The sequence below is a fragment of the Glandiceps talaboti genome, chromosome 12, assembly GCF_964340395.1.
Source record: "Glandiceps talaboti chromosome 12, keGlaTala1.1, whole genome shotgun sequence".
Taxonomy (NCBI): domain Eukaryota; kingdom Metazoa; phylum Hemichordata; class Enteropneusta; family Spengelidae; genus Glandiceps; species Glandiceps talaboti.
This window is the reverse complement of record NC_135560.1, coordinates 8,186,066-8,208,163: the sequence shown is the minus strand read 5'-3', so window position 1 is coordinate 8,208,163 and position 22,098 is coordinate 8,186,066. Positions and strand designations below refer to the sequence as shown.

General features: G+C 35.1%; 2 protein-coding genes across 2 annotated transcripts in view; both read right to left on the bottom strand.

Moving 5' to 3' along the window:
- The window catches only part of LOC144443682 (spatacsin-like), a 25,950-nt gene extending 14,057 nt beyond the window's left edge, over nt 1–11,893 (bottom strand). Inside the window, exons 1-15 of the mRNA XM_078133223.1 lie at nt 11,827–11,893; nt 10,968–11,075; nt 10,146–10,345; nt 8,866–9,074; nt 8,513–8,650; nt 7,991–8,173; nt 7,039–7,203; nt 5,794–6,046; nt 4,992–5,134; nt 4,385–4,522; nt 3,805–3,871; nt 3,050–3,211; nt 2,057–2,199; nt 1,618–1,722; nt 880–1,054 (exon numbers count right to left, since the gene is read on the bottom strand). Of these exons, the coding sequence (XP_077989349.1) occupies nt 880–1,054; nt 1,618–1,722; nt 2,057–2,199; nt 3,050–3,211; nt 3,805–3,871; nt 4,385–4,522; nt 4,992–5,134; nt 5,794–6,046; nt 7,039–7,203; nt 7,991–8,173; nt 8,513–8,650; nt 8,866–9,074; nt 10,146–10,194 (1,930 nt within the window). The 5' untranslated portion in view covers nt 10,195–10,345; nt 10,968–11,075; nt 11,827–11,893. The remainder of the gene's footprint in view (nt 1–879; nt 1,055–1,617; nt 1,723–2,056; nt 2,200–3,049; nt 3,212–3,804; nt 3,872–4,384; nt 4,523–4,991; nt 5,135–5,793; nt 6,047–7,038; nt 7,204–7,990; nt 8,174–8,512; nt 8,651–8,865; nt 9,075–10,145; nt 10,346–10,967; nt 11,076–11,826) is intronic.
- LOC144443681 (spatacsin-like) lies at nt 10,423–22,098 on the bottom strand. The gene is made up of 16 exons (XM_078133222.1): nt 22,034–22,098; nt 21,365–21,568; nt 20,606–20,712; nt 19,535–19,680; nt 18,825–18,989; nt 18,137–18,209; nt 17,081–17,249; nt 16,338–16,576; nt 15,676–15,784; nt 14,739–14,898; nt 13,602–13,785; nt 12,700–12,801; nt 12,288–12,430; nt 11,827–12,024; nt 10,968–11,075; nt 10,423–10,536 (listed from the first exon to the last, which is right to left on the bottom strand). The coding sequence occupies exons 1-16, from the start codon at nt 22,096–22,098 to the stop codon at nt 10,423–10,425; spliced, it is 2,286 nt and encodes a 761-aa protein (XP_077989348.1).

The following is a 22,098-nucleotide window of genomic DNA, read 5'->3' as shown; positions in this document are numbered from 1 at the left end:
AGGTCATTGGTACTTTGATGTGGATTTAAACTGTTTGTTGAACATGTCTACACTGTTCACAAAGTTTTAAAAAAGTACACTTTTGGGTTGTCCCATACTCCTAATATTACATGAATACAGACTAGACACTTGCACCATACTCCTAATATTACATACATGCCTAATATTACATGCATACAGTACTTGAGGCTTACATGCATATAGTACTAGACACTTGCACCATACTCCTAATCTTACATCATGAATACAGACTAGACACTTGCACCATACTCCTAATATTACATGCATAGAGTACTAGACACTTGCACCATACTCCTAATATTACATGCATACAGTACTTGAGGCTAACATGCAGAGAGTACTAGACACTTGTACCATACACCCAATATTACATGCATAGAGTACTATACACTTGCACCATACTCCTAATCTTACATGAATACAGACTAGACACTTGCACCATACTCCTAATATTACATGCATACAGTACTTGAGGCTTACATGCAGAGAGTACTAGACACTTGTACCATACACCCAATATTACATGCATAGAGTACTATACACTTGCACCATACTCCTAATCTTACATGAAAACAGACTAGACACTTGCACCATACTCCTAATATTACATGCATACAGTACTTGAGGCTTACATGCAGAGAGTACTAGACACTTGTACCATACACCCAATATTACATGTATAGAGTACTATACACTTGTATCATACTCCTGATATTACATAAATACAGTACTAGATGCTTATACCACAGTCGTAATATTAAATGTGTACAGTATTAGATGCTTGTCATGCATAAAGGACTAAACACTTGCACCATACTCCTAATGTTACAATCATTTTGTGTACACTAACTCACTTACCAATATTTCTATATTGGTTCTGTATATGTTGCAGATATGTCTTGGCCTCATGTTCCAAGGACTCAGCTATTTCTCTATGCATACTAAATTTCAATGCCACCATTGTGAATGTTTCCTTATCTGCAGGGTGGTGTCTCTTGAGATAGTCCAGGAGGGCAACTTTCAGTTTGTCATGCTGGGGATGTCAAATCAGAAACAGTGTCAGATAGATTTACATATTTCAATTTTTGTATAATTTCACTTCACTTATTGCATCATGTGGTCCTGTTATTATTACAGGTTTACCTGAAAACATATAATTCCGTAAAAAGTATACTGTGTAATCTGCACTTTTGTGTACACAGAATAATCGTATACTCATTTGCATATCATTTACATATTAAAGGTATGAGATAATGTTTTAGGTAGTGCACTACACTGCACATACCACTAGTATGTAAACCAACACTATGCAAGTAATCTCTGGTACATATGTAATAATAAGTAAGTACAATATCACAACATTATTGTTATTACTATCTGGCAAACCCAGAAATTAGCTCATTTGAGAAAATAAGTCTCTAAAAATGTTATATATATACAAGTGAAGGGTTTTATATTTTCATCTCAGTCTACCTACTACAGCATTAACACATCTGTCTGATGTATTTGATGTCGGATTATGCGATGTATTTGATGTCAAATTTTACATTACATTAGATTAACATATTCATTAGATGTATTTGATGTCAGACTCACCTTAATCCCCTTCTTAAAGAGAAGTTCAAACTGTTGCACTTTCATCAAGATATCAAATATATAAGTCATCTCACTGTACCGGCCAACACCAGTTAATATTCGAACCTATGATGTATTGAAAATTTCACACAAAAACTTCAACTAGTGTTTATGACTTTATCAAAAGACCAGTACAAATACATTACTTATATATTCATCACAGTCATATGACTCAAGATATGAACAAAATATATTTCATTTTGTCATTGATGCTTCGAGTGATGAAATCTGCAAATAACCAATTAAAATTGTCATTCATTTTACATAAGATCTTTCACATTCAGCATCTATTTCCACTGATACACTACAGCCTGAAATTGTCAAGAGTTCACAACTGCTTACAAACTTTGCATACTTAATTATCTAATTTGCATATCCAATATGGCTGACTATTTCTTACCAGCAGTGAGTATTCCTCTGCAGCAGCCAGCACCACACTACGTGATCTACAAGTCCTCAAAACTGATGCTATTCCCTCCATGCTGTAACACATTGTATGGCATTGATGACTTCTAACAATTAACTCTGTCTCCATAGTAAATACTGAAATACAAAGAAATTGTTACGAGTAACGATACTGGCGTTTGATAAATTTCGAAAACAATTCAGTATTCAACAAATGGTCTGTTCATAAAGCAACCATTTTTTTCGAGTTCTTTTTGGTTATCAACATTATGGTGAAAAGTTTCTTAATCACCGTATTATTTATATTTGTGTAAACATTTATTATTTATGATCTATGAATCCATTGGTTCAGTTATAAAACTTGAATTTTATCATTTGCAATGACATTGGGAGTCTGGAAGTATTGTTTTACAACAACATACTGTAGAGAGTCAGTCCCATACTATCAAAAGTGACTGTCTTTAATTTAACATGTATTAGTCTGGATGCCAACGAGGTCTCTAAGTGGAGGTGTAAATTGTAATGGTACCGTATAGGAACTAGACTATGAGTGGAGGTGTAAATTGTAATGGTACCATATAGGAACTAGACTGTGAGTGGAGGTGTAAATTGTAATGGTACCGTATAGGAACTAGACTATGAGTGGAGGTGTAAATTGTAATAGTACCGTATAGGAACTAGACTAAACAGGTATGTGCTCGGTTGAATTTAAACTCCCATCACTGAGAAGGAACAGCTTTGTAGAAGTACAGAAAGTACTTTTTACTACAGCCACTTTTGATATAGAAAGTTGGGGTTAAAACTAGAAATTATGAAGTTTCCCTAACTCCTTTGCCTTTGATTACAGACCACGTAGCACTCCACTGTCTGTCCTTTCATTTATGGATTACATCAACTTTATCAATATAACCCAAAAATCTAGAGTATGACAGCAATAGCTATTTTTATTTTAACTCAACAAAGATCTTCAAAATTAATACATAGTTACCTAGGCTTGAGTTGTCTGTGTTAGAACTTGCTAAAGATATTGCTGTGTCAAGTAGTCTGTTGCCAAGTACAGCTGGGTCATCACACAGTTTGACCAACATAGGAAAATTCTCCTTGTTGCTGACAGGACTAAAAATCAACTCCCCACCTGTATACGGAGCATCTGTCAAATAAAACACACAATTTATATCTTGAAGGAGAAAAATGGTAATCTCAGACATGTAATGGTCACTTTTCTACCTCATGATAGTTGAGTCATTCAGAGTCTTTACACAATTTAAATCATTCCCCATCTGATGTCATTAAAAACCATTCTATGGCACTGTCCAAGATTTACTGCCAAGAGGCGGTATTATGTTTCTTTGCACCAGCTGAAAAATATACTTGGGCTTGCGATAAAGTCCCCACCTAATTCATCTTGCATGCTTGCAAGCACATGTTTGGTGGTCTGTACACTTGGTATGTATGATTTATTCAGTGCACTGATCATTAATTTCAATTGTACATGGACATTCTATCTCCATTTTATTGATACTCATAATAGGGTGGTGTTGCTGATAGCAAGTTTTTCTCAAATGACCACACATTTAACCTCATTCAGTGTTTACACTATCTTGATTACAGGGTGATTATATCCACATACTACTAGTAACTAAAAGCACTGCTATCACCCATATGCAATATCAATAGTTTTAGTTTGTGTCTATCTTAGTTTGAAGATGGCAGATATTCTGTAGTAGTATTTCCTTCACTTACCTGTAAAATCATACCCTGTGAAGACTGAGAGTGAATGGGTAATAGCATCAGAAAGAAAACCTGCCAACTAAAATTGAGAAAAAAGAGAGAGAAATTTATCATTATAACCACTACCATGCAAATTCATGAAATTCAAACAGGGACATTTCTATGATATGTGCAGTGAGTGCATGGATGGTCTTAGTTAGATGAGTTTCCTTGACATAGCCAGTCATACTAAATATTACTAGACATAGCATCTGTTGACACCGTTTTGAAAATAAATCATCTTCTTCTGTTTCATCACTAATTATTAGTTGGATGCTTCCATTCTAAACAATATTTGTTACTTGTGTAGCATTGACAATTTTCTGGTTCCAAGATGCATTGCATTTTACGACTATGGTTACGTTTTAGTTTGTTTTGTCTTTATTACATTTTAAATAACATTTTCATAAGTTAATGATGTATTAAAAGACATTTTGACCTCTTTTAACCTAGTCTAACTGTGAGTTACTTTCATATACAAGAAAGACTAAACACTATCAGTGACAGACAGTGTATTAACACAGTAAATCCTGGGTACATTCAGGTGACATACCTCTTCATCGTTGACACCACTACTTCTGATGTATGTCTTAGACAGTTCAAATCGGTGAGGATGATCAGATGTGAGAACTTCTTTTAAGACATCAAAACAATCTTGCCTGACAACACTTTCATAACTCTTGTTAAGAATCTAATGCAAGAATACAAGGACATATTAATACGATATGATACCATGGGGCATTGTGACTGTTCAACTTCAAATATACAAATGATTCCACAAAACAAGAATAAGTGAACTCTTTAACATTGCTCGCTTGTTATATAATGAACTTGAAATGATAACCTTCAATAATTTTCCTACAAATGCAGGTAGAAATTGTTTACAGTGACAATCAAATGTGCTACAAATGTTTGAAATGGAATATTAAATATAGAATTTCAAAAGTGAGAATGAAAATTACTGACCAAATTACAATGAATGGTATAAATGAAGAACTTATCATACCTAGGTATCTGTATTGTAATACAAACATGTTTTTTTCCTTCTTTTATTGTCCACTGTCATCTGAGTGAATGAATGTTTTTTTTTTTGTATTTCTTGTGGAATGTCAGTAATCACTGAAATCATGATAAAACTTAAATGATGAAGTAAACATTACCTGTGCTATGCTATAACAATTGATAATTCGGTCACAGGCTGTTTTGCCAAGGATGCAGTGTTCTGCAATGGTTTCCATGGCATCAAGGATATCTTCTGCATCTTGACTCATGTACTCTGTCTGTACACTACTCAGACTAGCAACTATTGATAAAAAGAAAATATTTTAAATTTTAGCAAATAAACAAATGCCAGATCAGTGAGAGCCCATTTCTCTATCCCCTCTAGGCAAATGGCCATATTTGTCTGTTTTGTTTCTATATAAATACTTATAACTGGCATATGATCAATGTGGTCGATGGGATGCGATGGGATGGAGTGGGGTGGGGTGGGGGTTAAAACTTTGGAAAGTCAACTTGAGTAAATATGCATATTTCAGACCTAATTTGCATATAGCATCAGTTCTAGTTATGCCAGAAATGTCTATGTAACATCACAATACCTGATGGCGTTTGTAGTGTACCAATGCAATGGTATTTGCAGACAAAAGTACTTACATGGACAGTGTGTGTCACTTTACATTAGATTCAAAACGTCACAATCTAACTTTGTGAATGGTAACATCTGACAGACTTTTGTTGGTAGAATTCTCTAAACTGTAGTAGTCTTAATCATCAGTTCCCTAATCGTGGTACTGGAACTACCCATGAAATCATGGCAAATCCTGGAATTTTTGCAAATTTTCCAATTTTCATCATCTCTCTTAAGTTCAAAATCCAAGTTCTAAATATTTTCAAATTGCAAAAATTTCATACTATATACATTTTACTCTCAGTCACATGGATGTACATATGTATACTTACAACTGGTTGATCTACTAAGTGTACCACCAACCAATGTCCAGGAGGCTCTCTTGTCTTTGTGTTTCTTTGGCAAATCTTTCATCATTGCATCCATTTGGTCTACGGTCTGTAAACCTTGGGCAAGTTGAAGACACGTCATAACAATAGCCAGGTTTTCACTCAGATACTTGAACAGGTTGGCAAGTTTCAAGGCCTGGCTTACACAGCATTTATCCAACTGTCTTCCTATTAGTTTGTCTACAGCTTGTCTTTCCTGTATCAAAAGTTTTCAAATCAATGAATATTATACCATGTAAACCTAGATATTTTTGCTACTAGTAAATTTGGCGCTTTTACGGTTTTCAGCAAGTTTTCAAAGACAACTTTTTATTAAATTATCAGATTAGTACATTGTGTTCAAGTACAAGAAGGCATTTTAGTCACTACATATTTTCAACTTTTTGCTCTCCAGTGAGATATGCGAAAATAAGTCTTTAGCGAAAAATTCCAGGCGGAATAAGTCTTTAGTGAAAAATTCCAGGTGTACAGTATGCTAATTTTGTCCTAATTTTTTTTTTTTTTTTTGCTGTATAAAAAGTGCTAATCCTCAACTGCAGGAAATACTACAAGGTTATTACCCGATATCACCTCGTTCGTATTTAGATGCCCAGTTTGCAGGACAAACTGGCATGAGAACTCTTTCAAACCATCCATGCAGCTTTTAAACAAAACATTTTAAATGCTCTTTTTGAAGTGTGAATTGTTCTTCTGATGTCCTGTAACTTTTTATTTTGTCTGTTTTAGCTTTGAACTTTGTCTCTCTTTTTCGATGTGTAGATGTTATGTCCACCAAACCAAATTGCCCATTTGGGATAAATAAAGTTATTGAACTGAACTGAATTGAATTGTATCACCGTGAGTGGCATTTCCACACAGTGACACAAATTAAAAGACACAATTTTTTTATTTTTGAGTGATGATTTGTGAAAAAATGGATTCAATAATTATTAATGAAAACAATACAGTAACTAAACCCTCCTTTTTATGATTTTTTTTATTACTTCGCAAAAGTTTTCCTTTTTTCCAACATATCAAGTTGACATTGAATAGTTACAACAAGGTTGCAAATGGTTTATCTAATGCACAACAGTTATTGCTTGGAAGGTCACGCCAAGTGCCCTTAAGATGTGTTACACTGTATAAAATCTATCATCTAAACTCTTCTAACAGTTTTTATGACTTGATCAATCTTATAGATTTTCTTACCTTTGTATTTGTCAACGGTGATTCAGTGTTTCTATCAATATTGTATTTCTCCTTAATTAATAGTTCTTCTTTACCAAGGTGACCAAAGTAGGGTTCTATTCTTTTAGATTCAGGTAGTCTGAACATTTCATCCAATTTGATGGCTTCTGTACCCATTGGTGATTTCTACAATAACAATAATAATAATAATGAATATTGTACAAGTATGCAAGAATGATAATGAAAATTTCGGCACAATCGGCTCCTCATTCCTCTGGACGTAGGGAAGGATTCAAAGCCACGGATAGCCTCTAGACTAAGTTTTGGGTAGTTAGACTCTTGCAGGAAGGCTATCCCAGATTAGGTATTACTACAACTATAAATAATCCAACAGTCCTTTGCTACTGAGCATGCCCAGTGTAGATTACAAATTGTGTATACTTTGTTCAATACTGCAGCCTACGTTGTGAATTTCCAATCAAAAATATCAATTTTGCAAAAGTGTTTCTCTCTACACATTCACGCTGTTAATGAAAGTAGACTGTTACTGCTACTACTCTGGCAATCAAAGTCTCGGTTTACTAAGATAGACACAAGCTGAAACTATTGTTGTTTGATGTGGTAGACTGCACAAGTTAGTGATATCAGCGTCTTTGTTATGTGGATTTGATCACCCTGTAATCAACATAGTGTAAAGATTGAGAATCACCAAAAACGTACAATGCAAGGTCTGGGAAGTCTTCAAAAATTCCATCTTACTGTGAGTATCAGAGCCTGTTCAATAGCTTATATCAACATGTCACAACAACAGTTTTAGTTTGTGTCTATCGTAGCAAACCAAGACCTCGATTGCCAGAGTACTATCTGCTCTCAAATATCAAAAGTTTTGATAAAAGTAAATTTCAGTAAGTCTGAGGGAAGGGCAACAACTATAGTAAAAGCAGGAAAATCTGTTTCAGTTTATCGCACAAACCTCTGCATTTTCAACTTCTTTCTGAATTCTGCACTTCCAGATTTGCTGTTCCAGTTTGTCTAATTCCTCCCTCTGTACAGGTGGGTGTTGTCTAGCCAGCCAATGATATGCCAGTCCAAGCAGTTGCTCCTTTTCTTTGATTGATACTTGCTGGACAAGTGTGCTCTGTTTGGCTGCCTGGGTCTGAATAATGCAAATTAGTGTTACTTTCAGGCCAGACTGTCTTACAATGTTTGAGCTCAGAGTGTACAGTAAGGATTATTCACCTGTGGGGGCAGCATTTTAGCACAATTTTGCAAAATTGAGGGCAACACAATGCTACAAATGTTACATTAAAACTCTGATAAATTTTACTGTTTCAGAGAGTATCAAATATGTCAAAAGACTACAGTGTTTTCATCTTTTTCTGCTATATTTATGAACAGGGGATAGGGCTGAGGGGACGGGAGGGTGTGGGGGTTGCAACCTGATGTGTAGTGACAATCTGAGAATCCCCCTTACAGAAATGTGAAAGAAATTTACCTTGAAAAAGTCAGTTGCAATACTTGGTGAAGTTTGGTGCTGATGGAAGGTTTGATTACATTTGAACCAAAATGTTTCCCTCCCTCCATATCTCTGCCAGAGAGTAGACTGCTGTGTTATTGACAATTCAGACAGCAACTGACAAGATAAAATACAAACATTTTTGGGGAACATGGCTCCACGTTAAGAATCATCAGTCAAAAATGTGTCTGTCTGTCTGTCTGTCTGTCTGTCTGTCTGTCTGAGATAAAAAGTTCAAAAAATAACTGAAGCATACATAGACATCTTGAATAGTTCATGACATGCAAATTTCAGTGTCCCCAAGGACTCCTCAGCCAGTTTGATTTTCTTACCTTGTTTACTGTTATCTGATTGGTTGAAAGTCCTATGGTGTCAGCAAACTCCCTAGCTACATCAAATTTGTTCTTTGCCTGCAAAGTTTCAATGATGTCCCTGTAATACGTGATATTTTCTTCTTCTGATGGATTTGAGAAGCATTCCATCTTTAGGTCAACATCTTCATCCTCAAGTAGCTTGAAAACTGTGTAGACTTTGGCATAGTCTAAAATAGGTAGACATTCAAAGAATTTATAATATACTTAGATTGTATAGATACTACTCTGGCAATTGAGGTCTCAATTTACCCTGACAGACACAAGCTAAAACTATTGTTACAACATGTTGGCATAGGGTATTGAATGGCCATTGGTTTATTAATTGCATTCACAGTACAATGGCAGTTTTTATGACTTCCATGATCTTACAGACTACATTTTTGGGGATTTCCAATGTTTACAGTATCTTGATTACAGGGTGATTAGATTTGAACAACAGACGCACCACTATCACCAACTTGTGTAATCTACCACATTGAATTCACAACAGCAATAGTTCTAGTTTGTCTCATTTTAGTAAACCAAGACCTCAATTGTCAGAGTAGTAGTTGCCTTGTTAATAGTAAATCACAACTTCTAGTTCACAGGCAAAAACCAGCTTGGTAGTTTGGAGTATTTAGGTAAAGATAAAAATTATGAGCTACCTCAGTTTTGTCAGGAGGTTTTTTTATGTATCACTACCACCTCTCATTTATTGTAAACAGGTGAAGTAAAAACAAAAATTGTTAGAAATTACTAAATTGAAAAAAATGGGAAAAATGAGAAAAAAACTGAAACATATTCAAGGGTTGAATACACAAGTTGGAAATAGAAAACTAAGTAATATTTTAGCTATCCATTTAAAGTATATATCTCAGAATTCAAAATGACAAAGAACATACATACATGTGTTTCTTTTATAGGATAAATTATGTGTCTTCAACACTAGGGCACTCGGGTGCTGCTCTTGTGGCGACCATTCAACAAATTTCCGAATTTATTTGGACGAATAAAGATTATCATTAAATTTCAGACGACCTATTTTTGTGTTTTGTTTTGAGGAATCTTTGATTTCAAAATGACTTTGGATATTTACGACTCCAGAAAGATCTGAAGAATTTATCATTTTCATCAGATTGGTCAACAAGGTCTAGCTCTCCAACAAATACTTTTAAAAAAGTGTTTGTTCAACTCAACATTTGTGCTCTTGCTGATGAGAATGATAACTTAAATCTACCCTTTGAATGCAATGCAATCACAAAGGAGAAGAACCGAACCCACCTGTCTTTGAGTACAATCTTGTAACATTCCTCTCGGTCAAGGCAGATAAGAATTGGTTCATATCATACCTAGTAGTACAGTTGTGTAGTAGAGTACAGGTCAGTTTACTTGCTATGGATTCATACCAGTCTAGGTGACCAATCTTAGCAATTTGTCGACTTCTCAAATTTCTTCGACACTACGGATAAACAAAGACACATTCCGAAATTTGTTGTTAATAAAACAAGCTCTTTAAATGTCAACATTTCTCAACTTTTATGATCTCTGTTTTAAATATAGATCTCTTTTTAACATAACGTGGTCTTTAATAATTTGTGATATTTTTGGTAGCATCTCAGAGTTCCACCACCAAACTAGACGTAATTCTAGCTAAGAAATAAGGTTTTACAGTCTGTAAAATTATGGTGAAATTTTAGACTTTTTTTTGCTCTTTCCAAAACTATTCCATTTTGTTTTATCTAATGCCTTATTCTCGATATATTTCTATGGAAGGAGTACAAAATTATACAATAAGGCACTAAGTCTGAAAATGCCAGCTTCACAATTTCAATGGTTGTCTGTCGGCATTGTTTGCAAATGTTCACTAATCTAGGGAGTCATTGTGTACTTTGTTTCCTGTTTCCATAGTGTGAATAGTTATCTGGTGTGGCCATGAGATAGAAAGATGAACTCTTTCAGCATGGTTTGTTACTGTTTTTTACAGATTCTGATCAACAACAGAATGGGAAAACAACAAATGCACAGTACTTTATCACCTCATGATCATGATGAGGGTATATTAATGTGTGCATGATACATACCTGTAACATCGCATCTTGAAACTGTCTCAAGTGAATCTTACAAGCTTTGCCATCATGACGTACAAGAAAAGACTTCACAAATCTGAAAAAGCCAAGCAGGGCACAGTCCTGACAGGAGAAAACAAATATTGTCATCTACTAACATATTTACAAGTACATAATGCTGAAAATATGACTATCCAATCACCAAATTCTCATTCAGCATTGAATGAGTAATGTCAAATAGAGCTGCATATCTTCCATAAACACTTTGAGTTTTACTGTATTTTATTGAAAGGATTCAAAGACAACCAAAGGCACATGCTATAATACCAATATGATTGTCACCAGGGTTTCATTTCATTATCCACAATCAAAGATACTCCTTTTCTAGGCAAACGGTGCAACTAAACTTGTATGTGTGGTCACAACATGTCAGCAATAATTCCTTGAGATCCTGAGAATGACTTGATCCAAAATAGAGCTTTAGCAGAATTTTTTGACTGGTTTAGAATGCCATCGACATTTGCCATGATACACTGGGAAATTATGATTGTTTTTTTCAAATGAGGCTGTAGTACTCAACCATCACGGACTGCTTACAAACAGCACTCCTAGTGGTCAAACTATGCAATCTTTTGTCTTTCTCATAAATGAAATATGGCTCATTGTTTTACTGTTTAAAGTTAATTTGTTAGTTCAACTTGGAGCCAGAACTCTACTTCTTTACAGTCAGAGAAATAATGAAAATACTACTAAAACTGAACTAGTCTTGTAGTCCGGCAAAAACCACAACCAATTAGGGGTTGTGAAATCTAGAAATCAAACTTCATATTACAATTGACCAAAATCCTATATCAACATTTTGAGTGTTACTTACGGGATCAAACACAGTGAAAGCCTTGATAAGTAGTGAGTAATATTTCTTCTCCATGGCAACATCGATAATGACTGACACGTCTTCAAGACTCCATCTATGCCACTGTACTGATGCCATATTGTGTGTTACCATGGCGATACAGTCATCATCCATCATCATCAAAGACCAGACACACAGACATTCTAACATTGACGCTTCCTATGAAGATAGAAGTAGAATATTTTGTAAGACATTTCATACATTTAGAATTCTTGAACAATTTTTGTCTTCAACTATATATAACTATAACTATATATATATATATAACTTCACACATCTTGATCTCTCAACCAAAACAAAGGCAAGCCAATATTCCCTGGTCAGTACATTTGAACTCACTTCCATTGTTTTATGTAGGATGGATGAAACCATTATAGAAATGTGGGGTACTTAGGATAAAGTATGATGAGTTTTTGACCTACTGTAAAACAGGCAGCCAGGACTGCTAGGATAGGTCTTCTCAGTGCCACACAGTGAGCTAACATGTGTCTCCATGGCTGACTTGTATTCTCACATACAAATATAACACCAAACAAATCACTTGGTATGTGTCCAACATCAATGTCTGTAAAATAAAGAATAACCTCACTAAAGAATAAACGAACAACACAAATAACAATACTCTGATAAAATATTTTGTCACTTATGGGAAAGCATTAATGTGGTACTAGGGATGAGAGAAATGGGTAAGGTATTTATTTTAAATTTTTAAATTTTTAATATTTTTCTTCTTTAAAAAACCCACATGTGCATGTGTGAGTGCATGCATGTGTGCATGTGTGTGTCTGTGCACGCACAAGCGCTTCCAATACACTTATATATTGTGTATCTTACCTGCTGGGGGTACATCCATTCCTGTATCTGATGAAGTTACAGTTGATTCTTCCATCTTACCGTGACTTTCTCCTTCTTTGTCACTATCTGTACTGCTACCAACTAAACATCAAAACAAAAAGTAATTTCAAACAAAGAATCGAATTACTATTATCATTTTTATTTTACTTTGATAAACCGTTCTATCGGTAATGAGTTGGTTAAAACCCCAGTCTTTGAATCCCAAGGTCTTGGGACTACTATTGTCTTTAAAGGGGAACACCACTCCAGTACAGGAAATAAAGATACATTCATAAACTCAAGAAACTCTAAATTGAAACTCTTTTTCGCCTTCACTGTTGTAGCAGTTGTCTACACTGGCCTCATTGGGCTAAGCAGACATGCACATATATTAGATAAATAATGAATATTCATTACCTGCCAGATAAATAGCCATGAATATGTATTGCTTATCTAGTATAGATGCATATCTGCTAAGTCCCATGATGCAACAATGGACCAGTGTCAGAACAACAGACATGAACAAGAGATTCAATTAGGTATTTCTTGGCAATCACGCACACGTTATGTGTTGTGAAATCATGAAGTGATTTTCCAGAACCTAAAGCTTATCAAAATACCTTTATTTCCTGGACTGGTGTTCCCCTTTAAGATTGTAACTATAGGGACTACACAAGATTACTCTTTTGTTCAGAAGGACCTTCATCCTAGTATAGCTCTGCCAACCAAACTTTTTCTACACCAAAGTTTAATCCAATATGGGGCCTATACAATATACATGGCACACTTCAGACATAATACACAGAAATATGAGCAACTCGAGATTATATCAAAATGAGGCAACTCTTCATGCAAAAATAATTGCACAGTTGGGGGCTATAATGAATTTGTAGACTGCTTACCTGCTCCTTTAGAGATGCCAACTCTTTTGAGGTATTGCATTCTTAGATCCTGTGAACGTTTCGCTTGCTTGGTATCTTTGGGTTCAGCTGCCTTACCACTGCCAGTGTACTGTAGGTTTTCTACAGCATGGTGGAGGTGATCACGTAGATTTGGACTATGGAATTGTCTTATTAGTTCTAATACCTACAATAGTCAGAACAATTTAGTATTATAAGTTCTCCTCAAATTAAGACAACCAACTGACAAACTGTACTGAACATAAGTTTGAAGTTTGAACAATGGGACAGAATGAATAATCGTTTGCATTTTTAGCAGATAATTACTCTCTATTGGTGGCATTACCTTAGACAAGATAGCAGACATTTACCCCCAAATTCCTGTACTCATTAAACAGGCTTACTATAACTACCAGTAATACCAAAACCTGTACCTGTAATACCAAAACCTGTACCAATAATACCAAAACCTGTACCTGTAATACCAAAACCTGTACCTGTAATACCAAAACCTGTACCAGTTATACCAAAACCTGTACCAGTAATACCAAAACCTGTACCAGTTATACCCAAACCTGTACCAGTTATACCAAAACCTGTACCAGTTATACCAAACCCGTACCAGTTATACCAAAACCTGTACCAGCATATTAACATCACTCATTGTAACCATAGACAGTGGTTTCTTCTCCACTGTCTATGTTGTATTAAACACACAAGCCAAGTTGAACACATTTGAACACAAAATATGGGATCTCCACACCCGATCACTCTATGTCACCAAAACATACATCTATGTCATTCGTTCTGTAATGCTCAAAGTTTGAGTCAAAATGTCAAAACAGTTGCTATTTTTCCTGATATTTCATATACAGTATATTCTGCTTATGCAGGTATAATTATATTATTCTCCAATATTTTTCTTCATTCAGCTGGGAAACACTTGTTATCTATGGGTTTTGTCATGATTTGTCTTTGACTCACAGTGACTTGAGTCACTCGTATTTTCCTACTCTGAATGAAGAAAAATATTGGGGAATAACATCTAATTACATTGCTGACTTATCTAGCAAGACTTTTTGCTGAATAGTAACATCTACACCCAAAACCCAAATACATGCAAAAAGTTGTATGTATTACCTGCTGTTGAGGGTATTGGTAATTCTGTGCAAAACAGAGAAATCTCAACCATTGGTCAGCCCGAGCACATTCTTCAAGGAAGACACTACTGTATGCTAATTTATGTAAATGACAAAATAGAATGGCTAGGGACCACTGCTGATTGGCTTCAAAGCTGGTACTGAAATACAAAAATTTTAAACAGTATTATGATTTCTGTGGTCGAATAATTTGACAATATCTGTGGTTGTATAGTTTGTAGTGAATACAGTGGTTTGCATTGTTTTAAGTGAATGAATGATATGACAGAACTCCATGATATGTGAGTGCAAGTGTGGTGTACTTGGGGTATTTGCACAAGTGTTTGCAGTGTTCCCTGCGTGCATACTTTCACCAGCTACGCTCATGAAAGTGCAGCAGAAAACACTACAAGCACGAGTGCAAATACCCAGGAGTACCCACACTGTCACTCTTGTGGCATGGGGTTCTGTGTTTATCTGAAATGGCAAATTCCATAAAAATCATACAGCGCAATCAAGTGATTTCATGTGGAGCGAATGATTGTGTCCCCATTTGCATATCACTTGCATGCAGGTATGCAATATTGTTTTCGGTATTGCATTGCCGTGAAATAACACTAGTATGCACTTACACCAGTGCAAGTATTCTCTGGTATATAGTGGTATATATGTAATTATAGGATGATATTATTTCTGTAACTTTGTGTTTTTCTGTTGGAGTGAGGATGGTCAAATAGTTAGAATAGCTGAGCTAGAGCTGTCCACAAACAGACACATCAATGCACAGATCTGGGTCATATCTATGGCCCCTTTTGGGCATTGCCCATTGGGGCTAATAACTATATAGTTTTTTTGAGCATTATCTATTTAAGTGATGTGCAGATAATACTTTGGAGCAGATAGCAACCAGGATTTAGTGATCTATCATTAGCACATACCTTTCCTCGTCACTTTTCTTTACATTAGCAGAAATTGCATCTTCTAAATGTCTAAGGATTTTTTCTGCACTTGTTCTTCTATGCCTCAGAATTGATAGAAAATCAGAAACTGTGAACAAAGTGCAGAGAACCTAAGTGTTACTGTATACACTGAGACTATAGTGTACAGTTAGTGAAGATGAGTAGTTAAGATGAATAGTTCATTGCTTTAGTAATTCTGCATTGCAGCAATACATATATATACATACCTCTCTCTCTCTCTCTCTCTCTCTCTCTCTCTCTCTCTCTCTCTCTCTCTCTCTCTCTCTCTCTCTCTCTCTCTCTCTCTCTCCCTCTCCTCCTCCCTCCCCCTCTCTCTGTATCTCTCTCCCTCCCCCTCTCACTCCCTGTATGTCTGTCTCTGTCTGTCTGTCTCTCTCGCTCTCTCTCTCCCTCCCTCCCTCCCTCCCCTCTGTCTCTCTCCCTCCCCCTCTCTCTCCCTCTCTCTGTCTGTTTCTGTCTCTGTCTGTCTGTCTGTCTGTCTGTCTGTCTGTCTGTCTGTCTGTCTGTCTGTCTGTCTGTCTGTCTCTCTCTCTCTCTCTCTCTCTCTCTCTCTCTCTCTCTCTCTCTCTCAGTTCAATTGTGATAAACACCATATTGGAATGTAGAGAACAAAAACATACTTATATCTTCCTCAACATCCTTTACTTTCTTCTCTTTATTGTTCTTGTCTGTGTATTGGTCCATCATGACGAATTGCCTCTCATGTGTAAATATAATATTAGAGGCTTGAATAGCCACTCTCATGACCAAACTATCTTGTCCAAGCATCTCCACGAAGACAACACACGCAGCACTGATTGATGTGGTCTTAAAGTTTCTGACAGCAATCATGTAAGATTTGATATATGCTTGTTTTATTCTGGAATAAAGATTTGCACCAATAGTGAATAAATATGCTAACTATATACTAGAATTTCAATATGTCATATGCTGGTTTCAAAAAAAACAAAAGATTATACAGTTTGGCCTCTAGGAGTGCTGTTTGGAAGCAACTCTTGGACCAGAATTGATGGCTAAAATAGTACTATAGCCCCCTTTAAAAATGACACTTTCTCAGTATTTTACAGCGAAAGTTGGTTGCACTTTTAATCAGTCAAAATATTCTGCCAACTTTGTTTCACATCACGTCATTTTTAGGAATCTGTACAGTTATTTTACCATCCATTTGCATTTTGTTGACTACTTTATCTACTATCAAGTGATTTTAGCCCTCAGTTTTCTTCATGTCAGATGCTCTCTTGTGACACTCTTTTGAAAATTAATGAAAAGCTAAAACATTTGCAATATACATTTGACAAATAAATGAGCAGAATAAGAGTACTTTTTCTCTTAAAGCACACTTAAAATGATGGCTTCACTTTACCTTTTTCTAACGAGAGCTGAATCACCATCTCCAAGACTCTTGATGAATGTAAGAAATGCAAATGAGGGTCTTCCTTGTCTGAGATAATAAGTATACCTCAGTATTTCTTTATGTCCATATTTGTTGGCTAGGTCAGGTCGGGAAAAATGAGGTATTTCCATGAAATCATCTAGAAATAGGATAACAAAATGTGTCATTCCTACATCCTGGTTTGTCTTCATGTGATATTGAGAAAGCAACCTACAGGAGCACTTTTCAATTCAGGCCTAGCTAATTAGTATTGCAGGATGTGTATCAATACAGCTCTTCTGCTCAACCTCTTCCCCCTCCCCACCTTTTTGAACGTGACTGTTGTGGTTAAAAAGTTGCATAATACATGACTATCATTATGTAAGTTTTCCATCTGCTTTCACAATCTCAAGCAAAAGACTACATTATGGCTTGTGTTCGGGTCTTCTTTTATTAACATATCCAGTTTTTACATTCAAGTCTTTATGCTTACTAAATTTGTTTTGGTTTGTCCATTTTGTTCTCTTTGTTCAGTCATTTTCTTTTTGCTAAATTTACGAGAGTTGTGCTGAAAATGTACAAACCATGGACAATTTTCACATAAAAACAAAACTTTATGAAACTTCATCTACAGAAAATGTGTGGCAATATACATTTTATAATTGACAGTATATCAAACTATATGGCAGGCAAGGACTTGACAATCATAGACAAAAAATTAGGAGCAGGCTACATATTAGATATGATTGTATGTCTGCTGACTCCCATGAGACATACACAATACTATAAACCTGGAAATTTTCATTAAAGACTTATTTTCGCTCGTTTCGCTGGACGACAAAAACACAAAAATATGTAGTGACTAACATGCGTTTTTGTACATGAACACAATGTACCAGTCTGTAATTAGTAAAAATTAGACTTTGAGAACTAGCTGAAGATTCCAAACATGCAAAATTTTCTAGTAGTGAAAATATCTAGGTTTACAGTAACTTAGTAATGGTTGGACTTTTATCCTTTCAAAATAACACATATATTTTAACATACCACTTCCCTGAGTTGCTAGGTTGTTCGTTGACTGCCATCTGAATAGTTTTGACGGGTCAAAGGAAGTATTACCCTGGAAATAAAATAGAATTTGTAATCCTTGCAATATCTATACATCATTTCAGTTTTGTTGAACTTGAAAATAATACATTTTTATACTGTCATAGCAGCATACTGATAAAAATAATATATTTGCTCACAACATCTGTACAACTGTCACTACAGAACAAACAAAGTCTGTTTGTAACTCAAAAAATTGCAAAAAATGTAGACATCAAACCATTGGTGCCTGCATTGCTGCATCTTGTTGCAGTATGTTTAACCCTTTCATGACTAGAGACAAGTTTTAAATAATATGGGGACCCAATTTATATGAATATTTTCATAATTACAATAATATTACTTTATTAGGAAGTAATATTTCTTTAATTCTAGTCTAAAATGAAGTTGATATATGCCAAAAACTTACATAAAACAAGAATTTTGTCCAAACAATTTTGGCGGGAATGTTTTCAGTATTGAAGGGGTTAATCGGTTTATTTCATTATATAGACAAGCTGTAGCAAGAAATTGCAATCTTGCTATCTTAATACAGTACAGTATGTTTCATTGTAGTGCAGTTTCTCATTGGTTTTTGCATGATTGTATCAAAGTCAGTGAACACTAACATGAAAGAGGCAGTACTTACCTTCAGTAATTGATACATAGTTATATCTTGTGGAGTGACGCCATCTGCAGTCTGGATAGGAAACAATGCGGACTGTAGTTTGGAATACGTTTGCAGTGACTGCTTCAATAATTCTGGATCTACTTTCCATAGTCTCTCTTCCTCATTCTCTGTTGCCAACGTTACCTAATAGAACAATATTTTAAATTATAAAATATTCACTATGTTTTTTCATTTGACTCACAATCCTGACTATGTAATTACTATTTATCTGTTTATTATCAATATGTTTATGTTGTTACTTTTTCTCCTTTGATATGTAAATTTTTGTTTTGTTTTTTGCTTCTGGCAAAATAAATATCATTATTATTATTATTTTTCAGCTCAAGATAGACCGATCAACTGTGTACACATGGTGTCAGAATATGTGGTATCACAAAAAATATTTCTGTATCTTCGCTTTTTTAAGATCATATATTAAAAATGACATACAAATATATCGTGGGGTTAAATTTAATTATCAAGAAAAAACATTTGATGACACAATATTTTTGCTGTACTTTTGTGATGATTTTATAATACCTGTATCATTTTCCAATAAATATGAACAACTATAAAATATCCTAATTTTTAAGCACTTGTTCATGATCATTTGGGACTTCCATTAAGACATCAATTGTTCTTAAAAGAATCTAATTAACTTCAAAAAAACAGAAATAGACCTATCATACCTCATACAGAGTTCCTGGTGCATAGATAAGTGTTGCCATGGCAGCAATTGGTTTGTTTGCCTCTAACAAACAGGTAACAGTGGGTTGAGTGACTTTTAGAATGAATCTAATATTAGCTAGACTAGCTTGAAACATTACACTTGGATCTGTAAATACAGTAAAGTAATCCATCAGAAATCTGTAAATCAAAGGAACAGTCCAGGCAGACTTATTTCTACCTTTAGTGAACACCCTTATCAATGTACAAATGATTTTTGGTGATAAAATAGCACCTTGGTAATAAACTTACTCAACTTTGTAATCTTGTAAAGAAGCCCTACTGCACTTGACATGTGTTTAGTTATTGTGGGCATTCCTGTACGTCAAACACCTGTTACATCAGCAACTTTTTTTCTGCTATAAAGAATGACTTCTTCCTAATAACTATATTCACTAATCAATACACACTTTACGTTACATACACTGAAGGGCAGCATGACTCTGACATGCCAAGTGATTCATCTCCTGAGAGTACAATACTTTAATTTATATTTAACTTTATCAATATGTTGACAATCGACGCTGATTTTGTGTGTGGTGTTAGAGCATAGCTGTACACATCTGTTAACCTCCATCAACTCTGTATGATTCGGAGACAGCAAGACTCACTGCAGTCCATACATGAATTATACTCATGACATAATACTAACATTCGTGGGATTATACACATTGGTATATAATAATGATTTAAACTTTTTTTACAAATGCAAACTTGAAAATTGTATCTGAAATTTTCAACTGCACTTTGGTCTTTGCCAACAGATTGACATGCTATTCAGAACATGTGATCTTACAGACACGTGAGCCTAATAAGGGGTCATAGGTGCCTGGAAGTTTGTAACGCCCTCCATTTCTGTTCAATGTGTTATGAACAGTGGGTCATCTGTTGACACAGAGAGAAGTGTGTAATCGAAAATTTCAGGTACAATTTTCAAGTTTGTGTTCAAACAAAAGTTTATTTCGATACTAGGTTTACCAGCACAGATGAATTTTCATTTATATTTATATATATCACACAACTTGTAAACTCACCATTGTATTTTAATCCAGTGTATCTGAAGAAAAGTAACATTTCAAACCAGCTAGAGTCTCTGTCAATGCTGGCAACAGCCTGTAGTTCCTGATCACAAACTGCAAGTCTATAAACAGAAACAATATGAAGGTCACCAGGATGCCCAACATAGAAGATACAATCATCAGTTTGACTAAAAGTTCAAGAACATTTATTTGACTGGTTTTATCTTAAAAATAAAAGGCCATGCATCATAATATGTGGTACTAAAACACTATTACAGGAAATAAAGGCATTATTGAAAATTGTAAGTTCTGGAGATTCGTGTGATGATTTTAGGTCACATACAGTACACATGATTACTTAGAAACACTGAGTTGAAACTTATTCCTCATTCATTGTTTAGTGGAGGTCTGTGCCAAGAACAAGCAATGTCTCATGGGAGTCAGCAGACATACAATCATATCTAACATATAGCCTGCTCCTAAGTGCTTATTACCTACAAATAAAACTCTCATGAATAATTATGTTTCGCTTTCGCATATATCTGATGACTTCCATGGCAAGAACCTCCACTGAAAAATCAATGAGGGACAAGTTTCAACTTAGTATTTCTCGGCAATCGTAAGTGATGTAAAATCATTAAATGACTCTCCAGAATCTAAAATTTACATCTCTATTTTCTGCTGTAGTGTTCCACTTTAACACTTGTCTGATGAAAATATTTCTTTCACTGCAGCAGCTTTGTGTTAGGTACATAATTTAATACAGGTACTTACTTATAAAAGTCTAGATAAAAATAGAGAACATTTGGTAGGTAATTTTGGATGCAATATTTGATAAAATGGTCATGAAATTCTTCCATGTTCATCATATAACTGTCGTCCAGTACATGTGGTTGGACAAATAGACTAGTACTCCTACTCAGACGATGGAGTAGTTTGTTGAAGTCTTCCAGCTCCTCTGATGTAAACAAACCCCTCCTGTAACACAAATAAAGTAATATGGTAAGATTATTTTGTCAGTAAATATATTGGGTATGAAATATCAAGTGTATAAATACTGCAATCGATATTATTGTGGTTGTTCAGAAAATTGTCCAGAGGAGACCAATACTGGAATTTACTAGACTGAATCTATCAGCCAGCGACATTTCACAAGACATCACCCGTGAAAGCTAAAATTCAATCTCATTGCCCAGACGTACAAGTTTATGGTACTGAACAATATCACAAAAATCCAGATTAAACTGGTTTTGACAAGTTAAAAATGGCAAACCGTGATTGGAGGAAACCATTTGCATTAGTAAGATCAGACTAGACTGGACTGAACCGGATTAAACCTGATAAAACCCCCTGACCTTATTCAAATGAGCTATTGTTAAGATAAGATTCACATATAAATCACAACAAACGCAAACTAAGGAATATATTTAGTCAAGATCTCACCTGGCCATTTCATCCAGTATTTTATCCTTTACATATGGTGTACAGTGAGTCATATCATTCAACAT